The following is a 20,067-nucleotide window of genomic DNA, read 5'->3' on the forward strand; positions in this document are numbered from 1 at the left end:
CAGTTGAAGTGTACCTAAGATAAATTAGACCTCTACATGCTTTGTAAGTAGGAAAACCTGCAAAATCGGCAGGGTATCAAATACTTGTTCTCCCCACTGTATGTAGCCTACAGAGCATTATCAAACATGTTCTTATAAACCCAGTCTTTGCGCAATCGAATTGCGATTGGCGATAGCATTGTCAAATTGTGAATGAGAGACTGATTAAGTGTGTGCAGCCTGTGCAAGAAACGGAGCAGAGTGCTTGCCTTTCATGCCATTTTTAAAAAATCATTACTTGCGTCATGCATCCTTGGAATGTATTAGAAATCAAAACCTATAGCCTAACATTTGTACCACAATTAAAGTTGCATGAATAACACTAAATTAAACATATAGGAGGACCTACTTCTTTGTTAACCGCTCAACACGGAATATCCGCATGTGAGCACTTCCTTGGGAATCGCTTGGGGAAAATTTTATTTTATTCAGCTATGTTCAATTGTGTTCTTACTTTAAAATAATGCCACAGTAATTAAAAGCAAATCTTGCCTGCTAAATGAACTAGTGTAGTCCACAGCCATTTGTCATAGCCAGATCAGGGCCTAACATAAAGACGACTCAGAGTATGCTATTCTGTCTTCTGAAATAGGCTACATTTTCTTCATATCATGTTTCTTTAGACCTGTCTAAAGCATGAGCTGGTGCACACCCAGAGAAAATTATTTATTGTGGAGGTGCTGACTAACAGCGAAATTAACTGGAAGCTTTTAAAATATTTGCAAACACTATGAAAACACTACCGGTCAAAAGTTTTAGAACACCAACTCATTCAAGGGTTTTTCTTTATTTTGACTATTTTCTACATTGTAGAATAATAGTGAAGACATCAAAACTATGACATAACAAATGGAATCATGTAGTAACCAAGAAGGTGTTAAACAAATCAAAATATATTTCAAATAGCAACACTTTGCCTTAACAGCTTTGCATACTCTTGGCATTCTCAACCAGCTTCATGAGGTAGTCCTCTGGAATTTATTTCAATTAACAGGTGTGCTGCCTAAAGTTCATTTGTGGGATTTCTTTCCTTCTTAATGCGTTTGAGAAAATTATTTGTGATGTGACAAGTTAGGGGGTATAAGGACTTGGTCTTTTATTTGATAAAAGAACAAGTCCATATTATGACAAGAACAGCTCAAATAAGCGAAGAAATGACACTCCATTACTTTAAGACCTGAAGGTCAGTCAAGACGGAAAATGTCAAGAACTTTAAACATTTCTGCAAGTGTAGTCGCAAAAACCATCAAGCTCAGTGAAGAAACGGGCTCTCACGAACACCGCCACAGGAATGGAAGACCCAGAGTTGCCTCTGCTGCAGAGCATAAGTTCATTAGTTACCAGCCAAATTGCAGCCCACATAAATGCTTCAGATTTCAAGTAACAGACATATCTCAACATCAACAGTTCAAAGGAGACTGTGTGAATCAGGCCTTCATGGTCGAATTAATGGTCAAACGAAACCACTAAAGGACACCAATAAGAAGAAGAGACTTGCTTGGGCCAAGAAACACGAGCAATGGATATTAGACCGGTGGAAATTTGTCCTTCGGTCTGATGAGTCTATATTTGAGATTTTTGGTTCCAATCTTTGTGAGATGTGTGTGAACGGATGATCTCTTTATGTGTAGTTCCCACTGTGAAGCATGGAGGAGGTGTGGTGATGATTTGGGGGTGCTTTGCTGGTGACACTGTCTTCGACTTATTTAGAATTCATGGCACACTTAACCAGCATGGCTACCACAGCATTCTGCAGCGATATTCCATCCCATCTGGTTTGAGCTTAGTGGGACTATCATTTGTTTTTCAACAGGACAATGACCTAACACACCTCCAGGCTGTGTATGGGCTATTTTACAAAGGAGAGTGATTGAGTGCTGCATCAGATGACCTGACCTTCACAATCCACTGACCTCAACCCAATTTAGATGGTTTGGGATGAGTCGGACCACAGAGTAAAGGAAAAGCAGCCAAGTGCTCAGCGTATGTGGGAACTCCTTCAAGACTGTTGGAAAAGCATTCCAGCTGAAGCTGGTGGAGAGAATGCTAAGAGTTTGCAAAGTTGTCAAGACAAAGGGTGGCTATTTTGAAGAATCTCAAATATAAAATACATTTTGATTTAACTTTTTTTTTTTTTTGCCCTGTCTAAAGAAATAATTGATTTACTGTGATGGTGTAGGCTATATATTAAATTATTAGAATTGTTCAAATGTAGATGTTCCCAAGGTTAGCCTCATATTGTGCTCTATTGCCCGTGCAATGGGAATATACGTTTTTGTTGACTGCAGTAACTTTGTTGTAATATCGCAAACGAATGTGGCAGTTTCACCACTAAGGATTCAAGCTTTAAATGAGGCCTGTGATTGAATCATGAAGGTATCTCTGGTGATGTTTATTTATTTATTCACAAATGGCTGTTGGATGTCTTTGGTTGAGTGTAGAGGTCGACCGATTATGATTTTTCAACGCCGATACCGATTATTGGAGGACCAAAAAGAGTCGATACCGATTTTAATTGGCCGATTTTAAAAAATATTTTGTAAATTTATTTGTAATAATGACAATTACAACAATACTGAATGAACACTTATTTTAACAATATAATAAATCAATAAAAATCCATTTAGCCTCAAATAAATAATGAAACCTGTTCAATTTGGTTTAAATGCAAAAACAAAGTGTTGGAGAAGTAAAAGTGCAATATGTGCCCTGTAAAAAAGCTAACGTTTGAGTTCCTTGCTCAGAACATGAGAACATATGAAAGTTGGTGGTTCCTTTTAACATGAGACTTCAATATTCCAAGGTAAGAGGTTTTAGGTTATAGTTAATATAGTATTTATAGGACTATTTGTCTCTACCATTTGTATTTCCTATAGCTTTGACTATTGGATGTTCTTATAGGCACTTTAGTATTGCCAGTGTAACAGTATAGCTTCCGTCCCTCTCCTCGTTGTGTTCCTGGCTCGAACCAGGAACACAACGACAACAGCCACCCTCAAAGCAGCATTACCCATGCAGAGCAAGGGGAATAACTACTCCCAAGTTTCAGAGCGAGTGACGTTTGAAGCGCTATTAGCGCGCACCCCGCTAACTAGCTAGCCATTTCACATCGGTTACACCAGCCATTAGGCTGATAGGCTTGAAGTCATAAACAGCGCTGTGCTTGTGAAGAGCTGCTGGCAAAATGCACAAAAGTGCTCTTTGAATGAATGCTTACGAGCCTGCTGCTGCCTATCATCGCTTAGTCAGACTGCTCTATCAAATCATAGACTTAATTATAACATAACACACAGAAATAGGAGCCTTTGGTCATTAATATGGTTGAATCCGGAAACTATCATTTCGAAAACAAAACGTTTATTATTTCAGTGAAATATGGATCCGTTCGGTATTTTATCTAACGGGTGGCATCCATCAGTCTAAATATTCCTGTTACATTGCACAACCTTCAATGTTATGTCGTATGGCAAATTAGTTCGCAATGAGCCAGGTGGTCCAAACTGTTGCATATACCCTGACTCTGCGTGCAATGAACGCAAGAGAAGTGACACAATTTCACCTGGTTAATATTGCCTGCTAACCTGGATTTCTTTTAGCTAAATATGCAGGTTTAAAAATATATACTTCTGTGTATTGATTTTAAGAAAGGCATTGGTGTTTATGGTTAGGTAGAGTCGTCCAACGATTGTGCTTTTTTTCTGAAATGCGCTTTTGTTAAATCATCCCCCAGCGTTGCATCGATTATATGCAACGCAGGACACGCTAGATAAACTAGTAATATCATCAACCATGTGTAGTTATAACTAGTGATTATGATTGATTAAGTTTAATGCTAGCTAGCAACTTACCTTGGCTTCTACTGCATTCGCGTAACAGGCAGTCTCCTTGTGGAGTGCAAAGAGAGGCAGGTGGTTATAGCGTTGGACTAGTTAACTGTAAGGTTGCAAGATTGTATCCCCCGAGCCGACAAGGTGAAAATCTGTTGTTCTGCCCCTGAACAAGGCAGTTAACCCACCCGTTCCTAGGCCGTCATTGAAAATAAGAATGTGTTCTTAACTGACTTGCCTAGTTAAATAAAGGTCTAACATTTTCAAAATCGGCGCCCAAAAATACAGATTTCCGATTGTTAACTTGAAATCGGCCCTAATTAATCTGCCATTCCGATTAATCGGTCAACCTCTAGTTGAGTGTGATATTCATCCTTTCTTTTCTCTCTTTAGGCCAACCTGCTCTCGTCCCACCGCAGCCTGGTCCACAGGGTGGAAACCATCGCCCTGGGAGACAAACCCTGTGACCGAGGTGAAAATGTCACACTCTTTCTCTTCAACGACTGTCTCGAGGTAACGCCCACATCAATTAAATAATAACAAAAGTGCAAACCCTCCCATCTGGCATGCCATACGGGCTCAATAAAATACTGAACATATTTGAAAGGGGAAAAAACCTACCATTTGAACTTTGGTCTTGCTCACATGCCACCTTATTGTGACATGGCTTTAAATTGTACAACTTTACAATACACCTCAAACGCTCTCCAAGTTAACACCATTGCTCATTTTCACCATCTTGCCATACCAGCTACTCCCCTTGTCGTCCTCTCACCCTCCGCCTCATTATGAAATCTTTGGAATTTGAAATGCTTAAATGGAGATTGTTGGAGGGGAAAAAAGTGAATTATTTATCGATGTGCGATATATCGTTGCTGACAGTTTCTTATCGCTCTCCTAATTAGTGAAGTGTTACATTAGTATGGGGGTGAGCAATCAAACCCAGAATGGGTGAGGCGTCCTGATTCAGGAGAGTCAGAGCGGCCTGGTAATGAGGATGGGGAGAGCAGGGGCTGCACTCTTGAATTATTCATTGATTAACTCCTCTGTATTCAGATCTCCACTCCTCTCTGCCCGATAGATATCACCCTGCCTTCATGGGACAGATGCAAACCTCCGCCCCGGCCCCCACACCGGCCATTGAAACGCATGCTAATGACTGGGACCTTTTGCCTTGTATAAGAGGCCCTATTGATTTGTCACAGCATAACCTCTATCACCCCTCCCCCTGAGGGGACACATACTTCAGATAGGAAGTATGTAGTAAAGATACGTTTTTGTTATTTGTCAAAGATTATATTATAAAAATCACCAAAATATAAGCTAGACAGGGACATTTTAAATTCTAAAAACAATGAATTCAGTAGTTGATTTTTATGTTTGAGTAAAAAACAAATCATGGAAACATTTTAACGAACAGCGTGCAATTAGCTTTAAATGTGTCTTGACTTCATGGAGAAATGTGTAGAATTGCAAGAAATTGCCTTAACATTTAAAAAATCTCAACATCGCCAAGACGGGGGACTCTAAAAGTTTCTCAAATTCAGACTGGCCGACTGCACCCATTGCCACACCCACCACCTAAGCCACTTTTTGATTCAGAATTTTTGTCTGTATTTGCAGATTGCCAGGAAGAGACATAAGGTGATCAGCACCTTCAGGAGTCCTCTGGGCCAGACGCGGCCTGCAGCCCAACTCAAACACATCACCCTCATGCCTCTGTCCCAGATCAGGAGGGTCTTGGACCTGCAGGATACAGAGGGTGAGTGAGCCCCAGCTCCTGGCATGTTCTCTACGGAACTACGTAACACACAGTGCTTAACCCCCTTGATACGATGTCCGCGCCCCCGCAGAGGTCTAATTAGCATAATAATAATACAAAACCTAAAAAGTCAGTTTAAGCTATAGATGTTTTTTTGGATCTGCTGTTCCATGTAGTGAATATGTTATTCAATGTGTTTGTATGGGCTTATACTGTAGCACTAAGCCCCCCACCCCCAAAAAAAGATATACATATACATATACATCTCTCACAATTTCTAACAGATGCCTCAAGTCCTCAACGGGCAGCTTCATTAAATAGTACCTGCAAAACACCAGTCTCAACGTCAACAGTGAAGAGGCGACTCCACGATGCTGGTCTTCTAGGCAGAGTTCCTCTGTCCAGTGTCTGTTCTTTTGCCCATCTTAATATTTTTATTTGCCGGTCTGAGCGATGGCTTTTTCTTTTGCAACTCTGCCTAGGAAGGCCAGCATCCCCGAGTCGCCTCTTCACTGTTGACGTTGAGACTGGTGTTTTGCAGGTACTATTTAATGAAGCTGCCAGTTGAGGACTTGTGAGGCATCTGTTTCTCAAACTAGACAGTCTAATGTACTTGTCCTCTTGCTCAGTTGTGCACCAGGGCTTCCCACTCCTCTTTCTATTCTGGTTAGAACCAGTTTGCGCTGTTCTGTGAAGGGAGTAGTACACAGCTGTGTACGAGATCTTCAGTTTCATGGCAATTTCTCACATGGAATAGCCTTCATTTCTCAGAACGAGAATAGACTGACGAGTTTCAGAAGAAAGTTATTTGTTTTTGGCCATGTAGATATTCCATAAAAAATCTGCCGTTTCCAGCTACAATAGTCATTTACAACATTAACAATATCTACACTTTTGAATATGTATGGATATCTGTCTCTCAATTCTAAATGAAGTAGCTGTGATCCTTAGTGTGAACTTGTGGCGAAATCTGCACAGAGCCTTCACCGTGCACTGCCACTTTAAGAGCGCATGAGCAGTAAGGAAGAAGAATATAAAGAGAGCTCGTTCAGCTCTTTGGGGAGGGGCTCTTTGGTGGCGCGACAGTTTGATTGTGTGTGCTGTGCTGCAGAAGTTTTGTTTGTTTTCAGCGTGTGTAGTTTATAGAGTATTTAACTCAATCATCGGCGTAATCGCTCTAGGTCGTGGTTGTTTTTGTTTGGGACCACGCCCGTTATGGATCGCATGGATTAGTAGCAACATTGTTGCGAAGCTTTAACATACAAACCATCGGACAGTCAGACAGTACACCTGCACGCCTGAAGACCACAGCTAAGACCTCTCTTGTTCTCTTTCTCTTTTTCTCTTCCCTCTATCGTTCCAGTGCTTTACCCTGAAACAGACTCTCTATTTTTCCAATGCACTTCCCATTGAAGTGCATTAGAGCTGGACTATTATTGCCCTGCCTGAAGTATTTGGACATTTTAGTTAAAAGGGAGGTTGCTTGCCAATTGTGTATTGTTATGTGAACTGTATTGAGATGTACTAATGACATGTGGCCGAGAAGACTGGACATTTTTAAGGCCTTTGTTGTGTCGATGAACACCCCCCACATTCATACCCTCTGCACTCATCTACTAGAAAATAATACAGATTATTGCAAATCCTATGTTGATGACTGGGTTCGTTCTTGTATGAAGTTGCTGTTGAATTGCTCTGCCATTATTAGTATTAGTATTATTGTATGAGGTATTCTTGTTTGGGTTACCCCTGTGCTGTGATGTGGGTTTTATATGGTGTGTATTCTCTTTTCTCTCCACTGGCTATCTGGTAAACAGGCTACACTCTAGGCAGTCTCTTCTGCTGATGTGTGTGGGTCTGGTAGTGGTTCTCTCTATTCTACTCTTTTCCTTTCGGCATGGTTAATACCTGCCTGGCGCCCGAACAAAAGCTTTCTTTACCCCTCTCTAATAAATACCGCTACAAACTTTTCTATATACAGTGCCTTGCGAAAGTATTCGGCCCCCTTGAACTTTGCGACCTTTTGCCACATTTCAGGCTTCAAACATAAAGATATAAAACTGTATTTTTTTGTGAAGAATCAACAAGTGGGACACAATCATGAAGTGGAACGACATTTATTGGATATTTCAAACTTTTTTAACAAATCAAAAACTGAAAAATTGGGCGTGCAAAATTATTCAGCCCCCTTAAGTCAATACTTTGTAGCGCCACCTTTTGCTGCGATTACAGCTGTAAGTCGCTTGGGGTATGTCTCTATCAGTTTTGCACATTGAGAGACTGACATTTTTTCCCATTCCTCCTTGCAAAACAGCTCGAGCTCAGTGAGGTTGGATGGAGAGCATTTGTGAACAGCAGTTTTCAGTTCTTTCCACAGATTCTCGATTGGATTCAGGTCTGGACTTTGACTTGGCCATTCTAACACCTGGATATGTTTATTTTTGAACCATTCCATTGTAGATTTTGCTTTATGTTTTGGATCATTGTCTTGTTGGAAGACAAATCTCCGTCCCAGTCTCAGGTCTTTTGCAGACTCCATCAGGTTTTCTTCCAGAATGGTCCTGTATTTGGCTCCATCCATCTTCCCATCAATTTTAACCATCTTCCCTGTCCCTGCTGAAGAAAAGCAGGCCCAAACCATGATGCTGCCACCACCATGTTTGACAGTGGGGATGGTGGTGTCAGGGTGATGAGCTGTGTTGCTTTTACACCAAACATAACGTTTTGCATTGTTGCCAAAAAGTTCAATTTTGGTTTCATCTGACCAGAGCACCTTCTTCCACATGTTTGGTGTGTCTCCCAGGTGGCTTGTGGCAAACTTTAAACGACACTTTTTATGGATATCTTTAAGAAATGGCTTTCTTCTTGCCACTCTTCCATAAAGGCCAGATTTGTGCAATATACGACTGATTGTTGTCCTATGGACAGAGTCTCCCACCTCAGCTGTAGATCTCTGCAGTTCATCCAGAGTGATCATGGGCCTCTTGGCTGCATCTCTGATCAGTCTTCTCCTTGTATGAGCTGAAAGTTTAGAGGGACGGCCAGGTCTTGGTAGATTTGCAGTGGTCTGATACTCCTTCCATTTCAATATTATCGCTTGCACAGTGCTCCTTGGGATGTTTAAAGCTTGGGAAATATTTTTGTATCCAAATCCGGCTTTAAACTTCTTCACAACAGTATCTCGGACCTGCCTGGTGTGTTCCTTGTTCTTCATAATGCTCTCTGCGCTTTTAACGGACCTCTGAGACTATCACAGTGCAGGTGCATTTATACGGAGACTTGATTACACACAGGTGGATTGTATTTATCATCATTAGTCATTTAGGTCAACATTGGATCATTCAGAGATCCTCACTGAACTTCTGGAGAGAGTTTGCTGCACTGAAAGTAAAGGGGCTGAATCATTTTGCATGGCCAATTTTTCAGTTTTTGATTTGTTAAAAAAGTTTGAAATATCCAATAAATGTCATTCCACTTCATGATTGTGTCCCACTTGTTGTTGATTCTTCACAAAAAAATACAGTTTTATATCTTTATGTTTGAAGCCTGAAATGTGGCAAAAGGTCGCAAAGTTCAAGGGGGCCGAATACTTTCGCAAGGCACTATAGCTATAGCTTAGTAGAACCCCCCCCCCCCCCCCCCCCCCCCTGCTTATACATGGCTTAGACTCTTGTGGGTGAACGTTATTATTAAGCAGGACCGTGCTGGTTTGTGTGATTCTTTCGGGTGAATACGGTGTTCTCTGAGCATGTTTATTGCTAATTCTGTCCTTGTCTCCCCCTGTATACTTTTGGTCATGTGAAATGTCATTCATAAGCATACTGGATAGCCTAATGTTGGGAGTCAACAGTAGTTGTCTGATATGACAGCCCAGACATAATCAAGTAAACATCTCTCCTCTCTCCCACTAGCAGTTCATGTTTGGCCTTGTAATAGAGCTGCTAGGTTTAATTTCACTGTCAGTATGCACTGTATTAGCTATAAGCAGTGTATGTTGATTAGGACTATGACAGTCATGGAGTTTTTGTTAATATTGGTCAGCCAAAAGACTGGTCACGGTTATAACTGTTTGAGTAGCTAAATGCACTTTTTTTTCAAGAAGCACATTTTCTCCTCTCTGAATGTGCTGCCATAGAAATTAATCAATAGAATTGGCGTCCCCGTTCAAGTCAATGATGTCGTAATGGGTGGACTGGCAGCCATTGCGAGTGTAAGAAAAGCATAGGAGGTGTACCTATCAATATGTGCTGTGATTTGAGTCAACTCAACGGACATTACAAAAAACACATTAAATTGCGTGAGTCACATTGCTAACATAATTTGTATGAACATTCTACAGTACCATGGAAATTATTGCATCACAATGCCAGGCAGCCTTTGTGAGTGTACCAATGAGTTTACCAGTCAAATTGCAAGGGCTAGAGGTTCCAATTCGATTCATGGGGGGGGGGGGGGGTGTTGCCTAGTCATCTGAAGACTAGTTTGCTACAACACTGCTTGTTTCAGCAAGGACCAACAAAGTTTCATCACGTTAAGAGTCCACGTTACCGCAGAAATGGACGTGACCGTACGAATGCCCGGCCGTCTCGTCTTAAGTCACCTTTTCGTTACACACAAAATAACCCGGTTATGACTGTTATTCCATAACCGTTGGTGGTTATACAGAGATGCCCCTCTACGTGTCTTAAAGAGAAATGGAAGAAATGTTTGGGCAGCTAGACTATTTTATACATCGAGTCGACCCAACCAGAAAGCTCAAATCTTTCTCCCTACCCCCCTCTCTCAGATTGCCATAATGCCTTTGCCCTGGTGGTGCGCCCGCCCACGGAGCAGGAGAATCTTCTCTTCAGCTTCCAGCTGACCACTGAGGACACAATGAAGTCAACCTGGCTGAAGATGCTCTGTCGCCAGGTGGCCAATACCATCTGCAAGGCTGACGCGGTGAGAGATGCGAGAGACAGTGGTCCACTGAGTCGCTATAGGCCAGACGGGGCTGGGTGGGAGGGCTCCTAAGAACACAAGCAGCAACACATGCTGCCTGTCTGCTCGTCCTCTCACTAACACAGACAGACTGGCCGGAGGGACCAAGGCCTCCCTCACTGGTCTGGTGTCCTCATGTAGAACAGTGACTGGTCTCTGGAGGTTGAAGAGGACACAAATGCTATTATTTAATTATTTAGGCCACTTTTATCACTCTTTAAAATTATATTGCACAAGAGTCCTTTTTGGTCATTTTAATTCTATTAGATTGTCCTCTGTGGTTAAACTGGAAGATGGATTAATGTAATTAGAAGTGGAATTGTATTTGAACTTTAACACTTCAGACATAGATGGGTTGGTTTCTCTCCTCCACAGGTCTTTTCACTGATGTAGTATTAGGGATTGATTGAGGAAGCTAGCTAGTAATTGGCTACTACAGTATGTTTACCATCATAATTAAAAACAGGTGTAATAAGCTTCGGCGGTGTGCCCGGGCTATTCCAGCTTTGAGTGAGGTGTCCACTAGGTGGCGATGTAAACCTCTACTACCACCTGTACTTGCTATCTTAATTGATTCACTGGCTCTCCCCGCACCCTGAATACCAATGAGCTCTAGCTGCTTGCAAAAATGGACAACTGCTTCTCACTTTGCATTTTGACAGCGTTGCAGAATGGGCTGAATATTTATATTTGTTTCTATTTTAAACAGCAAGATCTAATTCAGTGCACTGAGCCTGACTCTGTCCAAGTGAGCACAAAGGATATGGACAGCACACTGAGTAAAGCCTCTAGAGTCATCAAAAAGACTTCAAAGAAGGTAAAATGGGCTCCGAATTAGCCCGTCTCACTACTGTATTCCACACAGGCCTTTGCTGGATATTAGACATGTTCACAGCTGCATGTTAGAAAGAGCTATTTTGAGTCAGGTTTTGAGTGTGTGACTGTGTTTACACCCCAGGTAACGAGAGCCTTTTCCTTCACCAAAACACCCAAACGGGTGATCCAGAGAGCCTTCATGGCCAACAGCACCCCAGATGACAACAGCCCTGGCCCTAGCTCTGAGAACATGAGCCGTGTGGGCAGCAGTGCCACCCTGTCTGTAAGTTCATCCATCCATCCCCACCCTTATACTTCCAAGTCCAGGCCTTGAACAAGGCTTGTCTAACCAAGTCAAGAGGCTAAAGGGGAATATTTCAAGTCAGGAGGTTAACAGGGCTATGGCAGAGGAAACATGTAATTTACCATTTTGACATGGGCTGTCTAATTGCACCAAGTACCTTGTTTCCCTCTGAAGATCCATTTGCAGTGCTCTCCAAAGCACGATGGTAAATGGGATACACATTGGGAGTTTATGTCTAATGGTGAAATTGCTGTTCCTCCAGTGCAAGCTATTTTATTTTGACAATGGCTGCAGTTTTCACATGCCTATTTTTAACTTTTAGACATTTATTTCCTGTTCTAACTGCGTCATTCTTAATTTTAAAAAATCTTTGATTACCCTTTTTCCTGATATTTCTTTCCTTTTACTAAAACGGTAAAGATTAATCATACAACACTAAATATTTGAAGGAAGTTACTGCGCTCCAACTTGGCTATTAAAGAGATTTTAAGTGCACCTTGGTGCAGTGGTGGGATAAGTAGTCTGTCCTGTGAGTTCTCTCCCCCAAAACTCTGACACCCCCCCCCCCCCCCATGCTCTGATTTGTGACTGTGTAGATGGCTCGCTCTACCTCCACATTCAACCTCAGTGGTTCCACCAAGAACTCTGCTGCTGCCGTGGTGCAGCGCTCAAACTCCCTGGACAACGCCCCCTGTCCCCGCCTCTGTGTTCCCCTCTGTATTCACACCCCTGATCCCACCCCTAGTCTACCCTGCCCTGAGGAGACCCCACCTGGACCCCAAACCACCCACACCATGCCTCCTTACTCTACCAGCCCCCCTTCCTTGAGGATCCCGTCCAAAGGGAGGATTCCACCTGGGGCTTGCAGGTACCTGCAGGTCCCCTACTCTGACCCCCGCAAGGCAGGCTGCCTGAGCCCCCGCAAAGAGACCCTCCTATAGGCGGCTGACTGACCTCAGACTGATGTGAGCATCACTACGCTGGCTTTAACTCACTGGGATAGGTGCTTTGGTGGTGGCTGTCTCACTGACTAACTCCTAATTCCTGGACTGTGCTGGCACCAGGGCTCAAAATAAATACAAATATTGGTTGCACTGGTGCTCTTAACTTAAAGGTGCTACACAGGATTTTTGCATTGTAGATTAAGAAAACATCCATAATATATTCACAGTATTACTTACTTGCCAGTGTTGTGATTGGCTGTGATATTTGACTATTGATTTCTGCTGCTGGAGCAATATCTGTTGTCAAAATGTGAAAGCTGTTCTGACTTTGGCTGTGTTATCTAATGGAAATCGCTCTGTCATTTCCTGGTTGCTAAAATTCGACACTAAACTCAATTTCAGTTTGTTAGAAAACAACCACTGAGGTGGGCTCGGGAGAGACGAAGGTTGAAAGTCATGCGTCCTCCGATACACAACCCAACCAAGCCCTAACCCGGGCGACGCTAGGCCAATTGTGCGGACCTCCCGGTCGCGGCCGGTTACGACAGAGCCTGGGCGCGAACCCAGGGACTCTGATGGAACAGCTGTCATGGCGCAGTGGTTAAGGGCGCTGTACTGCAGCGCCAGCTGTTCCACACAAGAGGTCCGCACAATTGGCCTAGCGTCGCCCGGGTTAGGGAGGGTGTCCTTGTCTCATCGCGCACCAGCGACTCCTGTGGCGGGCTGGGCGCAGTGTACGCTAACCAAGGTGGCCAGGTGCACGGTGTTTCCTCCGGCGCATTGGTGCGGCTGGCTTCCGGGTTGGATGTGCGCTGTGTTAAGAAGCAGTGCGGCTTGGTTGGGTTGTGTATCGGAGGACGCATGACTTTCAACCTTCGTCTCTCCCGAGCCCGTACGGGAGTTGTAGCGATGAGACAAGATAGTAGCTACTACAACAATTGGATACCACGAAATTGGGGAGAAAATTTAAAAACATTTTTTTTTTTTAAACAACCACTGAATAGTGTAGGGAATCATTGTACCAGCCTAAATCGCTTTGAAATATATTTTCAATCAAATACTGTTTTTACAGACGTTTGAAGCTGGTGCAGTAACTTTCGGTTTTGGTAGGTACAGCGATTTAGATGGTACAATGATTCCCTACACTATTCGGTGCTTGTTTTCTCACATACAGTGCATTTGGAAAGTATTCAGACCCCTTGACTTTTCCACATTTTGTTACGTTACAGCCTTATCCTAAAATGTACTCAATTGTTTTCCCTCAATCTACACACAATATTACATAATGACAATTTTTTTTTGCAAATGTATTGGATTTAAAACAGAAATATCACGTTTACATAAGTATTCAGACTTTACTCAGCACTTTGTTAAAGCACCTTTGGCAGCTATTACAGCCTTGAGTCTTCTTGAGTATGACACTACAAGCTTGACACACCTGTATTTGGGGAGTTTCTCACATTCTCTGCAGATCATGTTAAGCTCTGTCAGGCTTGGAGAGGGTCTCTCCAGAGATTTTCGTTCGGGTTCAAGTCTGGGCTCTGGCTTGGCCACTCAAGGACATTCAGAGACTTGTCCCAAAGCCACTCATGCATTGTCTTGGCTGTGTGCTTAGTCGTTGTCCTTTTGGAAGGTGAACCTTCGCCCCAGTCTTAGGTCCTGAGCACTCTGGAGCAGGTTTTCATCAAGGATCTCTCTGTACTTTGCTCCGTTCATCTTCTCCTCGGTCCTGACTAGTTTCTCAGTCCCTGCAGCTATAAAACATCCCCACAGCATGATGCACTGTAGGGATGGTGCCAGCTTTCCTCCAGAAGTGACGCTTTGCAATCAGGCCAAATAATTAAATCTTGGTTTCATCAGACCAGAGAATCTTGTTTCTTATGGTCTGAGGGTCCTTTAGTTGCCTTTTGGCATACTCCAAGCGGGCTGTCACAATTCTTATACCATTTTAAAGGTAATCTTGTTGTTAATCCCACCAAAGTGTCCGATTTCAAATATGCTTTTCAGCAAAAGCACTACAAACGATTGTTAGGTCTCCACCAAACGACAATAAGCACAGCCATTTTCCAGCAAAATATAGCATTCACAAAAAGCAGAAATAGAGAGAATTTAAGGTTAGTGATTATTTTTTATTTTTTTACCAAGTCAGTTAAGAGCTATTTCTTATTTTCAATGACGGCCTAGGAACAGTGGGTTAACTGCCTGTTCAGGGGCAGAACGACAGATTTGTACCTTGTCAGCTAGGGGGTTTGAACTTGCAACCTTTCGGTTACTTATCCAATGCTCTAACCACTAGGCTACCCTGCCGCCCCAGATGACACTCATAGGACTTCATGTTACACATTACATGCATGTTTTGTTTGATAAAGTTCATATTTTTATAAAAAAAAATTGAGTTTACATTGGCGTATTAGATTCACTAGTTCCAAAAACATCAAGTGATTTTGCATAGCCACATCGTTTCAACAGAAATACTCATCATAAATGTAGATGATAATACAAGTTATACACATGGAATTATAGATATACCTCTCCTTAATGCAACTGCTGTGTCAGATTTTAAAAATAGATTACGGAAAAAGCAACCTCTGCAATAATCTGAGACGGAGCTCAGAACAGTAGCCAAATCAGCCGCCATGTTGGAGTCAACAGAAACCAGAAAATACATGATAAATGTTTCCTTACCTTTGATGAACTTCATCAGAATGCAGTCCTAGGAATCCCAGGTCCACAATAAATGCTTGATTTGTTCGAAAATGTGTGTTATTTATGTCCAATTAGCTACTTTGGTTAGCGCGTTTGGTAAACAGTTCTGTAACAGTCAGTAGAAACATGTCAAACGATGTACTGAATCAATCTTTAGAATGTTTACATATATCTTGAATAACATTCCAACCGGAGAATTAGAATGACTTCAGATGACCGGTGGAACGCAGGTCCTTCCCCTGTGAACACGCATGGTGAAAGCATGGTCAACTCGTGGCAGCGGTGACTATTTCCTGTCTCATTCGACCCCCCTTCACATTAGTCATCAGACAAAGTTCTATTGACTGTTGACATCTAGTGGAAGGCATAGGAAGTGAAAACTCATCCATATCTCGCTGTAATTTCAATGAGAGCTTGGTTGAAAATCTGCCACCCCCAGAAAAAATCCAAACAGGAAGTTGAATTTCTCAAGTTTTTGCCTGCAATATGAGTTATGTTATACTCAGACATAATTCAAACAGTTTTAGAAACTTCAGTGTTTTCTAGCCAATACTAATAATAATATGCATATATTAGCAACTGAGACTGAGGAGCTAGCCGTTTACAATGGGCACCTTTTCATCCAAGCTACTCAATACTGCCCCTGCAGCCATAAAAAGTTTAAAAAGACTAATAAAAAGGCACGCCAAAATGAGAGCCTACATTGGGCCTAGTCTGAGTACCAGTCTCTTTAGCCTATTTTAGTCAATTTGCAAAACAACATTTAAGAAAGTACCACATACCTAAATATTTATTTTCAACATTGCATTCTCACAACTTCTGCTTTCGCGCTTTCCTCATGCTCCTTTTCATGATGGTGCTAGCAGCCATGTGAGTGGGTGCTAGTTGGCTACCAACTGGAACATAAAGCTAACCAAGACTAACAGACTATACAGCTAGAAGTAGTGAGGGGCGTTAAACTGACTATACTAAACAAATGTAATGTTTTACCTCTGAAATGTTTTCCACACATATGCAGTAGCTTACACCAAGGCCCTTCTCCCACGTTTGCTCAGTCACCACATTTCCCACTCTCCCATTTCGTGGGACCATTGGGGACCGTAGGTCGGGATTGAACAACACATCAGTTATTCCTCATGTTTTGTTATACAAACTGTTTCTTAGCAACAGTATACCAATGTGTTCTGTGGAGAGGAAAAGAGGTGATAGAGTATCAATATTTGCATAATTGTTTGATTTGAGGATAGCTGTGAGGGTATTGAATCAGGATAAAATCTTCTGTTCTCCTTGCTCTCATTTAATAATAGATGGCAGTAAATTGTAGATGGCAGAAAGGCCAGTCTCTTTGGCACATGACATGGAGTACAGGGAGTAAATTGTTTGCTAAAGAGACTGGTACCTAAGCTACATTGGACCTATATGCATCTCACTTACTTTTGAAGCACACCCACTGAAGACATCACTTTTCCTTTCCTTCTATGCCACCAAATGTTTGCATATACTGGAGAAGTTACCAGGTCGTTAGTAGGGCTGAACGATATGGGTAACAACAACAAATCTACCAAATATAGCGATTTGACTTGCGATATAGATCAAAACACTTGGGTGAATTTGTTGGGATCATAGAAATATAATTATTATTTGAATTCTATGGTTGGTGTTTGGCATGACATCAAATGAAAAAGCCAGATATGGGTTATAACAGGGTAGGAACCAAAGTGTTGGTCAGTGTTTCCCAGGGGACTATAATCACATTTTAATAGACATTACATTTAGACAAATGTTGTAAAGTAGACCATCTGATTCAGAACATGCCATTGTACAAACATGCTGATCTACACCAATACTGGTAGCAACCTGTATTAGAGCTAACGTTTGCTTTGCCCTAGCGAGTGCATTTTGCTAAATGGCATTTAGCTATCCAGCTAGCGATAAACATTAGAGATTAGCATTATTTTAGGCTCATGCCAGCTTTCTTAGATTAACTTGCGCTTTGCAGAGCGCAAGATACACAAACTAGTAGTCTAATAGAGAGAACATGTGGATTCATATTTAAAAGCAGCCTCGGAAGCAACATTGCTCTTGTTTTTTAAGAATATATTGAGTGCATAAATTGACAGCATGCTGAAAAAATAAACAGCTCTGGAGAAACTGCTGCCTGCTTGAGTGACGGGGCGGGGCTTGTGTCTGGCCTGGGAACTGGAAGCAAGCAGCCGCTGGAGGGAGAGGACTGGCACTCAGAAGCTGCAGTAAAGCAAAGCCTAATAATCATAACAATTATCTAGGTTCGTTATTTTTTTTGTTCAGCCGGTCTTGTTTGAGCAGTGTAGCAAAGTATTGCTGCTAAATATTGTTTTGTATTGGATTTTTTTTTTTTGCCACAATGGTTCTCAAATAAAACGCCAGGTTGCCCATGCGGCCTTTAGAGCCCTGGGTGGCACTCACTCCCCTGCTCTCTGTGGGATGTTACTTATCTGCTGCACACCTCACTCACTCAGTTCCGCTAACATCCGCCTGAAGCACCGGGCAGACGCTCACTCAAGCTTTTACATAAACCCCCTCAATCAGTTTTGGAATAAGGAGGGATGTATTTTTACAGCAGTCACGGCAGTGGATGATTTGGTTATGATATATGTCCTCCAAAGCAGTAAATGTTGTGGTGACAGTTATTTAATCATTCTCCCACTAATTTAATCCAATAAAGCCAACATCTGTGTGCCGCATGATGCTTGAGTGTTTGGATGGAGGCTCCAGACCTTTTGGCAATCCATCACTGGGCATTTGTGAATCCTGGCACTGACTTCATGTCTGTCTTGTATGGTCTGGTCATTGCTTTTTCACCGCTATTGATCCCAGGTCCTCAAATTAAACCATAATGTCACCTCAAATCTCATTAACATGACTAGGCCCTGTTGAAGTGAAATTGTGTGGTGGTTATAGCAACACGCACGCAATAAGGTGCTGGTGCATAAATTGGGTTGCTATTCAGGCTGGCCTTCCCTTTCCCCCCAGGCATTAGCCAGCAGCAGCCTTACTGAAGGAGTATACATGACACGTACCTGTTTACGCTCCTACCTTTAACACTCGTGTCTCCATAGGGCAGACTCTTAAATAATATGTATGCATTTTAACAAGACCGACTCTGTGCTTCCCCAGAAAACACCCTGCTTTTATGCAGCACCTTTCATGTTCAAGTTGCTGCGGTAACATATAAGTACTCAAGGTTCCTTTTCAATATATCTGATTCATCCACAGTAATGAGCAGAGAGCGAACAGCATCTTTACAACATGACAAAATGTTGTGAATGGTTTAAACGCTTGTTTTGCAAGTTGGGCAGAGAACAGTAATATTCTATTGGCGTTGCTCTATTAGTTCAATGCCAACATTTGGCTGGGAAGGCTGAATGTAAAAGTAATTAAATGAGACTGGTGCATATAAAACGACCTTGTATCCTTCACTAAGCACTTCCCACAAGATTGCTTCTGCGGCCCACATGACAATCCCTCTTCGTGTCAAGGCTTTTAAACTGTCCTCCAGAAGTCCCAGCGGATACTTGTGATCAAAAAGCCCTCGTATAGAAGAACTTAAGTAAACACTCAAGTAACTCATTGTCTTTAAACTAACACTCGAGGGGTCATTTCTGTTTTGGAACACAATCAATTTCCTAATTTAATCGATGTCCCTGTTCTGTTCCCTCCAGGCGATGCACTCTCCGTCCATGGTCAACCTGCCATCCATGTTTGAGAGGAAGTACCACACATTCAGTCGCTCCACAACCCACCTGTTCTGATTGACTCAGAGGGGATAAACCCAGCACGCTCTTCTGCACCGTGCACCCCTCACTGTAATTCAATTAGCTCACCTTTCTGCAATGGTACTGCTGATTGGCAGGTTCTGTAAGTTTTTTTAATTAACACAAGTTCAGGCAGATATTGTCCGACTTGGAAAATGAAGGATGTGTATACCCTTGTATTTAGTGTTTACTTGCAATGTTACAAGTTGGCTTCGTGTGGTAGACATTTTGACATATGTAATAAACAGCCACATATATAGAGAAGACATTCACTGACATTTTATATAGTTTTGTTGTAGAGGTATATAATTCACTGAATGATTAACCAATGAAACTATATCTTTGTTTTATGGGAACAAGCCTGTTGGTTTCACATACTATAGTTTCCAGCTTTTATAAAGCTCTTGAAATGTTTTTACTTTTTATACAAATGATCAGGAATAGTGGAACAAAAGCAAACAAGCTGTAAGTCTAGTTTTTAGTTGATTTATTTTGTTGTCAAGTGGTTGTTTTTGTTCAGAAGGGACTGGGAATGATGCTGCAGTACATATTTATTCTTCATAATCATTTTATAAATAGTCTATAAAAAGCATTTTTCTCTCTTGCTATTAATGTATAATTGTGCCTCTATCCTGTTTGTCTGTCATAATTGGTACTGTATCATCTTCCAATGTATCTGTATCCAATGCACTTACACATGTACATGATCCAACTTTAAACTTATTTCTAGTGGGTTTTTTCAGTTATAGGGTGTTCACTACTTTTGTCAACAGATTAATTAAAAAATAAATAAGCACCCCCCCATCCCCATTCATCTGTATTGAATAGTGGCTATTATTATACAGTCACTTATGGTTTGGAATTGAATTATTTTAATAAAATCCCTTGTATTGAA

The 20,067-nt window shown here is 41.9% G+C and overlaps 1 protein-coding gene across 5 annotated transcripts in view; it reads left to right on the top strand.

The window, feature by feature from the left end:
* The window catches only part of ect2 (epithelial cell transforming 2), a 35,829-nt gene extending 15,762 nt beyond the window's left edge, over positions 1-20,067 (top strand). For 3 of the 5 annotated variants that reach the window (XM_036978251.2, XM_036978253.2, XM_090235785.1), the window contains 7 exons: positions 4,260-4,379; positions 5,490-5,628; positions 10,415-10,569; positions 11,318-11,425; positions 11,567-11,707; positions 12,325-12,693; positions 19,080-20,067. In XM_036978251.2, coding sequence (XP_036834146.1) covers positions 4,260-4,379; positions 5,490-5,628; positions 10,415-10,569; positions 11,318-11,425; positions 11,567-11,707; positions 12,325-12,669 — 1,008 coding nt within the window. In that variant the 3' untranslated portion in view covers positions 12,670-12,693; positions 19,080-20,067. The remainder of the gene's footprint in view (positions 1-4,259; positions 4,380-5,489; positions 5,629-10,414; positions 10,570-11,317; positions 11,426-11,566; positions 11,708-12,324; positions 12,694-19,079) is intronic. The other 2 variants (XM_036978254.2, XM_036978255.2) reach the window with 1 other exon arrangement.

Source organism: Oncorhynchus mykiss, chromosome 5 (assembly GCF_057628025.1).
Source record: "Oncorhynchus mykiss isolate SJ-2025 chromosome 5, ASM5762802v1, whole genome shotgun sequence".
NCBI lineage: Eukaryota > Metazoa > Chordata > Actinopteri > Salmoniformes > Salmonidae > Oncorhynchus > Oncorhynchus mykiss.